This window comes from Tauraco erythrolophus, chromosome 10 (assembly GCF_009769465.1).
Source record: "Tauraco erythrolophus isolate bTauEry1 chromosome 10, bTauEry1.pri, whole genome shotgun sequence".
Lineage (NCBI taxonomy): Eukaryota > Metazoa > Chordata > Aves > Musophagiformes > Musophagidae > Tauraco > Tauraco erythrolophus.
This window is the reverse complement of record NC_141474.1, coordinates 34,507,469-34,517,492: the sequence shown is the minus strand read 5'-3', so window position 1 is coordinate 34,517,492 and position 10,024 is coordinate 34,507,469. Positions and strand designations below refer to the sequence as shown.

Genomic DNA, 10,024 nt, shown 5'->3' with positions numbered 1-10,024 from the left:
CCCTTGTGGAGAAACCGGGGGGGGGGAAAGGAGGAGGGGGGGGGGGTGTGCAGTGGGGGGGGCCGGGCCCGGCCCGGTGGCGGGGCGGGAGGAGCGGGGAGGGGCGGCGGAGGCGGCGTCATGTGACCGGCTCCGGGCTGCTTTAAAGCGGCCACATGCAGCCGAGCAGCGGCCACAATCACGGCGGGCGGCGGCGGGGCGGGAGCCGGTGCCGGCTGGCCCGGGCCGTCCCTGCGGAGCCTCACCCGGCCGAGCCGCCCCCTCCCCGGCTCGGGGAGCGGGGAGGGGTGGGTAGCGGCGGGCGAAGATGGCCGGGGCTATCATCGAGAACATGAGCACCAAAAAGCTGTGCATCGTCGGGGGGATCCTGCTGGTTTTCCAAGTCATCGCCTTCCTGGTGGGGGGTCTGATCGGTGAGTGCCGAAGGTGCAAACTTTCTCCTCTTCCTCGCCTGGCTCGCGGTTGTTTGGCTACTTGTTACAGTATCGCTGACTCGCTCCCATGAGCTAATTAGCCCGGCTATTGTAGTTAAGCAAACACGGCTCCCTGGGCCTCTTTGTGCACATTTCACTCTAGTGCCTGCGAGAAAAGAAGGGACAGAGAAAAGTTTTTTTGGCCTGGTTTCAGTCCGTACTTAAAGGAGGAGGAAGGAGGGGTGGTGTGTGTGTGTTCAGTATGGCGACTGGTCGCAGGGGAGCCTTGACTGGCAAAGTTGGGGTTTTGTTAAAAGCATTTTTTTTTTTTCTTATTTCTCAAAAAAATCTTCCTTCGCTCTTCTCGTACCTCCGCCCCTCCCCGTTTCTCGGCCTGCGAACCGGCCGCGGGAGGAAACCTCACCGCTTGCCATAACGCTGGAGGAAAAAAAAAAAAAATTTTTTTTTTTTTTAAATAATTAATGCTCGCTGCTCCGGGCGAGGCAGGGCTGTTTCTGTGATCTCTGGGGTGCGGTGGGGCCCGTTCGGGTGCCTGCCGGCCCCGCTCCTCCCGCGCCGCCGCCGCGCTTTTGTCCGAGGTCGCTTCTCCTGGAGGGACCCCCCCCCCCCCCCCCACCTCCGACCCGCTTCCAAAAGGCGCTTAAAACCGCGTGGGCTCCACTTGGGTTTGCTTCTGCTCGCGGAAAACCTGGAGGGGGGGGGGATTAACCTTCCCCGTGCTCCTTGTTCCCCCCACCCCCCGGGGCCGGGCGCGTCCCTCCGCCGCGTTCGGCGCTTCCCGGGCGGCACCAGCCTTCCCCGAGCCGCGTCCCGACTTTCCGCCCGCCAGTCTCCGCGCCTGAAACTTTGGAGCCCGGATCGTGATTAATTCCCCTCGTTCCCCCGGTGCCGGCGGGCAGCGGCGCGGAGCCCCCGGGGAAGCGCTTCCCGGGGCTCCCACCTCCGGCGACCAACTGGCAGGGGGGGTTCGCCATCCCTCTGCCTCTGGGGGGGGTTTGAATTTTTTGCCTGGAGGAAGGAGGTGGGGGATGGAAGGAGAAAGATGGAGGATAGCGGGGGTTTGGGGCAGTCGCTGGAATGTTTATTTAATTAATTTATTTTTTTTTACTAGAAAGCAGCCGAGTTATGCGCCGGCTCCTCGTTAACGCTCGGCGTGTATATCCGGCTGCTTTGGCCGTTTGCGGTGGGAGATGTTCGGGAAGGGCTGTGCTGCCGGCCGAGGAATTCCCGACCCGAACCCTTCCCCGCTCTCCCCTTCTCCCTCCCGCCCGAGGATCCGTTCCCCTTCCCCGGGGGCAGGGTCGCGTCTGGGGCTGGGGGGATTTTTTCGGTAACCGTTGCGGGTAACTCGAGTCTCGCTGCTCCGAAGGGGCATCGGGAAAATTTGTTGTGTTGTTTTTTCATTTGGGAGATGAAAGTTGGGCTGTTCTCGCGGTGGTCTCTGTTTGGGAGAGACTGAAGAAATAGCTACAGCCGCTCCCCCGAAAGCGGATTGAGAATTCCTGAGATATATTAGTGTTTTGCATTTGTAGCCTCTCTAATTATCTGTTCTTACGAGCCGTAGGAACCATAATTTTCAAAAACTTTTTATTTCTTTCATTCTCTTGCTTTAATTCCTCATCTTTGCTTAATCACAAAGGAGTTGGTGGCAAGCATTGGATTAAACTCCAGTTTTTCTTGTCTTATGGGCCTGAACCAACACCGAATACTAATAGGAGTGGCTTTTTTCCCTTCCTTCCTTTTTTGTTTTGTTTTTTTCTGTTGTTTAAAAGGAGCTGGTTCAAGAGCAGATTCCTGAGCCCAACGCTGATTCATTAGATAAAATGTCTTGGCCTGTGTTATGCGGAAAAGCCCAGCTCGGTGTTCATCTTAAAATGTTTTTTTCTAGTAGCTTCTCGCTTCCAAGTTTAAAAAAAAGTAAGTTGCTTGTACAAAAGGAAGGTGCTGATCAGAATGCCCCGTCCCTGTCACCAGCCGGGGACCTCTGTGACAACCAGCCGTGTTTCTGTTGAGCTTTACAGGGAATAGACAGAAATGGTTTTGTTCGGGTCTGTAGGGATTTGGGGATGAAAGAACTGGGATGCTGAGAGTTCCATCTTGCTTATTCCCTGCCCTTCTCACTGCTGCTGCTGGCACCCATGGTGGGGGGCGGGGGGGAGCCTGTCCTGGGTGGGGGGGCTGAGCTGATACTGGGGCTGGGCTCACTGTGGTTGGCAGCTCTTCTTGCTGTTGGAGCGAGTCCAGAGGAGGCCACAAAGATGATCCGAGGGCTGGAGCACCTCTGCTCTGGAGACAGGCTGAGAGAGTTGGGGCTGTTCAGCCTGGAAAAGAGAAGGCTCTGGGGAGATCTTCCAGCAGCCTTCCAGTACCTAAAGGGGCTACAGAAAGCTGGAGAGGGACTTTGGACAAGGGTGTGTAGTGACAGGACATGGGGCAATGGCTTTAAACTCAAAGAGGGGAGATTTCGATAGGATCTAAGGAAGAAATTCTTCCCTCTGAGGGTGGTGAGGCACAGGCACAGGTTGCCCAGAGAAGTTGTGGCTGCCCCATCCTTGGAAGTGTTCAAGGCCAGGCTGGATGGGGCTTTGAGCAACCTGGTGTAGTAGAGGGTGTCCCTGCCCATGGCAGGGGGGTTGGAACTGGATGATCTTTGAGGTCCCTTCCAACCCAAACCAGTCTGTGATTCTGTGATTCTGCCATCAGAGACAGTGATTCAGGGCTGAGTCTCAACATCTTGCACAAACTCGGGGTAACTTTGTACAGCGCATCTTCTTCTGGGGATGAGTCCTTGGGGGTTATTGTAGGTGAACTTCAGTTGCTGGAAAACCCCACTTCTGATCTTTGAGGTGATAAAACTGCACTAATCAATCACCCAAGCTGGTGTGTTTACCATTTGTGATGTGTTCAGGGAGTTAAGAGGCTTGTGCCCTGCTTAGCTCGGGTGGCTGTGGGGCAGCTGTTCCAGAGGGCTCCAGCAGCTCCCAGCCAGCCCTCTTGGGAGCTGGGAGCCTTGGCATATACAGGGCCTGTGAAACTGCCAGGTCTTCTGTGTAAACCAGCTGTGGTCCCCAACATCTGGCACAGTGATGGACAAGAAGGGCACGGAACCCGGGGGGTCTGTGTGACAATTCCCAGGAGTTGGCCTGGGAGTGTGCCTTGCCATTGGGGTCCTGGTGGCTTGTGGCCCACCCCTTGGACCACCGCCAGGGTCTGCACCTCGGGGTCCTTGTTCCTTTATTTAGTCCCTTGCACGTGGCGTTTCCTAAGAGGCATCTGGTGAGAAGCGGGTCGGTGGCCACGTTCTTCTGCCGCGCAGCTGGAGACGGTGGCTGGGTGCGGAGCTGTTGCTCCTGGGAGAGGTGTGACCCGAGGTGGGATGGGAGCTGAGGTGTCCCCGAAATAGCGGTCCTGCTCCGGTTTGATCCAGTGCACCCAGCAAGGCACGGAGAATCTGGTTATTTTAGTTTATTCAGGTCTAGACAAACCAAAATATGTACACAAGTGGGACAGGGCTGCAGAGCGAAGGCAGCCTGGCCTGTAGCAGTCAGGTCATGTTTCAAAACAATGACTAAGTGCTCTATTTTAACAGATTACTCGTGCAAGTCCAAAACACGCAAATGTGACGCGTCGGTACCTGGTACGACAACGACGGCAAAGCTTCATTTTTCTGGACCCCAGGGTTTTCTGCCAGTGGTGGTTTCCCAGCTAGTTTTTGAACAGTAAACTGCATTGATGTCTGAGTTTTACTACAGCTTGCAGATTTCCAACAGCTCTCTTTTATTTGGAAGCAGGACTCTTATCAGCTCTCGTGTGGATTTTGTTTAGGAATGTGTGTTGGCAAAACATGAGATGTGCGTGTGTGGGAGTCGTTCCCTTGCTGGGGTGAAGCTCCTGTGGCTGTCTAAGGGAGCTTTGCAAATCTGAGGAGTGAGAAAACGCCTCAAAAGAGAATTTTGCTGAGCTCATTCTTTGTTATCATGCTACAGCTACGAACTGCTGGCTCCAGACAACTGGGATTGTTGCTGCCTCAAACCAACCTGTTTTCGAGCCCTGCAGAATTTCTGGTGCTGCTCTGTTCCCTGCTAAATGTCTTGCCTAAAGATTATGCTTCTGGATTATGTTACATGTTCTGTCGGGATGTATCAGTGCTTGATAAGATGTGATCCTTAAAATCAGGCATGATAAAACCTCATTTTCCTTACCCTGCTGGGAGTGATGGCATACATATATTATAGGAGCGTGGGATCAAACAGGAATGTTTTCTGTTATTCAAGGCAGCATTAATGTTTGTGAGAAATTAGGCTAACGGTGATTTACCGTCACGCCAGCATTCCGGGGAGCCCTCTCATACTATGCATATGTATGTTCTGTCTTTTCTGTAACACAATGTGGGTTTAGCCAGATCCCAGCTGTCCCCAGGGCTGCCACCGCGCTCGTCCGGGCTTTGAGTTGTGCCAGTCGGCATGTGGAGCAACAGCCTCGGACTGGCCTGAGGACAAACCCTCCCACAGCTGGACCAGCTGTGGCATCTGTCTGGCCCTGCTTCTTCCTGGGAGTCTTAACCTGCTGCTCTAGGACCAGAGGTGGGCTGGGACACCCCATATCCTTTCCTCTGGACCGCTGGCCACGTGGTAGGAATTTCATGGTGTATGGAAATCTGGCTGGACTCTACTGTGGGCTTAATGCCTCTTGGTTTGCTTTAAACCAAAACTTTTGATGATAAATAGTCTTCTTCTGTATACCTTGTGGGAAGCTGTTGATGATGTCCCTCTTTTTTTAAAAATACTGTGTATATAAAGGAGTTCCAGGATGCAAGGTTCCCATGCATCCTGGAACTCCTTTATATACATAGTACTTAAGAAAAACACCCAAGGCTTTATGGCTCAAATCTGGGCAGCAGTATCCCCGTGTCACAACTGCGGTTTTTTTGTTCCCTTGGACAAGGTATTGAAAGATAACTTTTCAATGGGCTATTTAATATGAGTGACTTCTGGGACTCCAAGGATGCCTTGTCCCAAGTCACAGCTTATCCCTGTTTCAGTCTGGATGAGCCGGTGGAGTGCAGGAGAACCGTTGTATAGTGAAGACAAAGTGTAGGAGCTGGATACGTACAGTTAAGTAGTGAAAGTCCAGTGCCCAACTGTCCACTTTACAAATTTAACTGATTGGAAAAGTGGAGGTATTTATTTAGCATGAGTCTGCTGGACGAGGGGGATGCATTTAAGAAGGTGTGAGTTCATTGCTTCCTTGCCTCGGCTTAAGGTTGGAAAAAACCAGAATTGTTTTGACTGGAGCGAATCAAACTCTTTAACTGGTGTGTCTCGCCCAGAGAGATAATGAGTCGTGTATAGATGGCTGAGCAGCTAACGACAATCTGGGCTCATTATCTAAATGTCTGATTTGGCTCCTGAGCAGCGAGTTTCCAGGATTTAATTTTCTTTCCTGGGATTTCATTACCTTCTTTGGGCTGGACTGATCTTTTGACAGGAGAGCCGCTCTGATTTCAGAGGTACGTGGATGTGAGGAAGAGTGTCTGTGGGCTCCAGGACAAAGCCTGTTTTTATGTGCCTGACTTTCTTTCATCGCTGGCCTCTCCAGAAGCCAGGCAAGCCGTGCTGAATAGGTTGGTGCCGTGCTGTGGACATGAATGCCAATAGCCTCCTCTGTATAGACACATCCCTTCAGTGCTGCAGCCTTGGCAGAAGCGCCGGGAGCCGATGGAAAAAGCAGATGGGAAAGGTCGTGTCTGTTTAGTTTTAAGTTTGCTCGATTCTTCTTTTTAAGAGCTGTAGCTGAATGGGCAAATGTGCCAGAAACTGAGAGTTCCCAGGCAGAAAGGTCCATGCTGGGGGCCTGAGGAGCTGGGGTGTGAATCCTCTGAGGCAATGGTTGGATTTATTTTTTTTTGCTCTTCTTACAGTTGCATCACTTCCAAACCACTGTTGACATGGGAGAGATGCATCAGGGAAACTCTGTGCCTCGTCCTTTATGCAAAGAGGACGCTCCTTTTCCTACTCCTCTTCCCTTTTGCCACTTCCCGAGGGTGGTCCTGCTGCCTCTCTGCGTTTCCCGAGATTAAGCAGGAAGTCTTTTCTTTGTTAAATAACGTTTTATGGTCTTTGAAGTCAAGTTATAACTCCACGATAGCCCGGGAAAGCCTTTGAAGAGTGGGAGGTGTCCTGGCTGCTGCTGGCCCCAGCCTGGGGGTCCCACCCGCATCCCTCCTATTCAAATGCAGATGGAATTCTTCACATGTCTGGAGTGTGGGCTGTTCCAAGGTATCTTGTTACCTGTAGTGGTCGACTTGGAGAGTTTCAGGCTGTGGCTCGAGTGAAAAGCTGCTGGATAAGGTCGGCTGATAACTGCTATTTTAGACCTCACTTTGCAGGGATTTAATATCTTGGCTGGACGTAGCTGGAAAGCGTTTCATCGGAGCCGAAAATCGACAAAGGACGGCTTGGCGGAAGATCAAACTGTCTGTGGCAATTAGTAAATCAGTTCTACCATCTTTTTTCTTTTTTCTCCTTTTAAATTAAATATTTTTCAATATCTATTTCTGCCTGTATGGAGCTCCTAGCACTCGCTTCGTTTGCATTTGTTGCTGCTGTTGCATATGTATGTGAATCCTGGAGGTCGGTCGTTCTGTTCTCCAGCAAATATACTCACACTTCACTGCCTCCCAAGCATTTCTTGCTTTGAGACTTGCCTGGGGCTGAGGCAATAATCCTTATCTCCAAGAGCAGGAGTGATCCCCAGGCACCCCTCGGTTGGCGTGGGGTGGCAGCAGCCTTGCAGGGTGCTTCGACCCCCCCATTCCCGCAGGGATCCTGACTGTGCTTTCGGCTTTAAAGGCTCTTGGCACAGAGCTCAAAGATCTGACTCATGGCAGAAAATCTGACTTTTGCTGCTGTAAAGCAGAAGAGCCGTGTGTTTTGCTGCACACACAGCTCTTCTGCTTGCACGGCCCAAAGTGGCAAAAGAAGTGTTGAAGAGCAAAACTTGAGGGGGAAAAAAAACAACCAAACAAAACCACCCCCAGCATGTGTACACGCACATACCTCCAGCCACTGCCTGGTTATAGGAAACTGAAAAAACATAGAAATTTCTCGAAAGTGCAGTCAGGCTGTTCTGCTGGCAGTCGTGTTTGGAGAGGGGCCCTCAAATCCCAACATGTCCCACCCCAGTTGGAGATGGGAGAGGTGCTTGAGTTTGGCAGAGGTGTGGGCTGTTGGCTGTGCCACCAAATGTCATCCTCCACCAAATGTCATCCTCCACCCAACCGTACTCTGAACTGGGTCAGGACTACCATCCCATCGAGGTGGGTTGGGCAGCGCTGCCTGAGCCCACGCTGGCGGAGGTTGGGGCACAGCCTGGTCCTGGCTCACTCCCCACGCCTGGCATGGGAGACCTGGCTGTGGAATGTGGGCTTGGGTCAGGAACCTCCCAAACTTGGCTGGTTGGACAGGTTCGTTTTCATGGTCTGAAACAAAAAAAGAGAGAAACATGTAGTATTGAAAAATCTATTGGAAATGACAAATAAGGTGTTCAGTGACAGCGCTGTGTCTCGCAACTGCTGCTGTAAATAAGGATGGCTGTGGTGCCCTGGGGCTTTAAAGGACTGTGGTCTTGATAAAGCTTGAAGTCAAATGATAAGACAGACCTGTCCCCAAGGGGAGTGGGCTTCGAGCAGGTAGTGGGGTTGTTTTTTCTTATTTTTCCTTTGGTTTTTAAAAGATGAATGAGATGATTGAAATATACAGCAATCCTGCGTATAAAAGCTGCTGCGGTGTTCAGAAAAAGGCTTTCATGCAGCTTGTGAAATAGTGACTAGTAATAAAAAAATAGTAATTTAAAGAGTGCATTTAGTGGTCACTCCCATGCAAGTATTAAACTGGTGGCATCAGGGTCAGGAATGAGGGAGGTAGAAAAGAAAACGTTGGTGCTGAGATAAAGATACACGTCTAAATGATAAGTACAGATCATGTTATTCAGGGTCTCGCTGTTCTAGTTGGAAGAGCTGGGTCTGCCTGATGATAAATTAGCTTGTTTATTCCCATCCGGCGGTTGGTTGGTGTAATGAAGCAGAAGTCCATTGTGTGTGCTCGTTGGGGAGCGATGGCTCCGCGCAGAAGGGGGTAATTGAGTAGAAAAGCGGAATGCTCGGGGTGCCCGGGAGAAGTTAACACCGCCTGAGGTCAGTGGGATTCAGGCTTTAATCAATGTAGACACGATGCAATTGAGATTTTCTAAAGGGCTTGTTGATGGGGCGAGAGCGAGGGTCAGTGGTTAATTGGAAATGCTGTAGGCGTTTGGGATGGGAAGGGGCAAAATCTATATCGTGGAGGTGAGCGTTCCCACCGGAGCGGGGAGGGGCCCAACGCCTGGTTTGCAGAAGGGTGGAGGAGGGAAGAAGGAAGGAATTATTTGAAGGTTTATCATAGAATGGCACAGGCTGGAAGGGACCTTAGAGATCATCTAATCCAACCTCCCTGTCATGGGTAAGGACGCCTCTCAACTAGACCAGGCTACTTATCGCAGGAGCTGTTTAAGGATCTGCTTAATTTATTGAAATTAATAAACTCTTATGCGTTGTAATATTGTACAGTGAAAATATTGAAAAATTGAGCTCGCTTATCTCATAGTAATTTTTTTTTACCGAAAGATTTAATTCTAAATACAGAGAAACAGCGTTTCTTTTTTGAGGAACCGGCCCTGGAGAAAGCCGGGGATCAGGTGGGATCTTATTTTCTGCTTTTATTTCTCCGAGAGGGGGAAATGAATGCTTATGGCTTTGACTGATCTGTAGTAGCTTAACATTTAGTCGGTGTGGAGTGATAAAAGTGGGAACGAGGGGACAGTGAGAGCAACATATCAGCATCCTGGGAGCAGTGACCACCTTCAAGACCTGGTGGGATAAGGCCCTGGGTGCCCTGCTCTCACCTCCTGCCTGACCCTGCTGCAAGCAGGAGGTCAGATGAGAGACCTCCTGAGGTCCTGTGCCATCCAGAGAGCGGGTTCGTTTTTGATAACACTGGCCAAGGAAGCATAATTCTGTCATCTGAAGCTCTAACTTTTGTCTGAAAAATGATGCTAACAAATTCAAGGTTGGGGTGCTGTGATTGATTCATCACGCTTGTGTCGGTTGGGGGAATGGGTGTTTCTGTTCTAAGTAACCAAATGAGGTGGGTTAAAGTCTCAACTAAAACTTGCCAACTCCCCCACCCCTCAAAAACTCCCTTTGTTTCGTTTAGTTGGCCACAGCGTTGCGCTTGTCTGGAACTGAATTAAAACCTTCCCTTCTGAGGGTTTCTGGAAGCCAAACTTGGGAGCGCAGTGGGAACCAGGATCTAACCCAGTGGCTCAGGAAAGCACATCAGGGACAGACAGGCCTGGGTCCCCCGGGTCCCTTCAGAGTACCCCACCATTCTCCAGTCTGCTGGGTGTTTGGGGCAGGATGCTCAGTTTTTTTCAGGAAATACTGTAGGGTTTTTCTCTGGAGGATGTAGGGGGAAAGCAGCAGCGTTGGGTGTCTTGGAATGTCTTGGCTGTGTGATGTGTCATGTTGGCTGTTTGCCCCTGCTCATGCTCGG

At 51.2% G+C, this 10,024-nt stretch overlaps 1 protein-coding gene across 2 annotated transcripts in view; it reads left to right on the top strand.

The window, feature by feature from the left end:
• The first annotated feature begins 307 nt into the window (after positions 1 to 307).
• Positions 308 to 10,024, top strand: part of WLS (Wnt ligand secretion mediator) — a 29,866-nt gene continuing 20,149 nt past the window's right edge. For both annotated transcript variants that reach the window (XM_086617573.1, XM_086617572.1), the window contains exon 1: positions 308 to 413. In XM_086617573.1, the coding sequence (XP_086473699.1) occupies positions 308 to 413 (106 nt within the window). The remainder of the gene's footprint in view (positions 414 to 10,024) is intronic.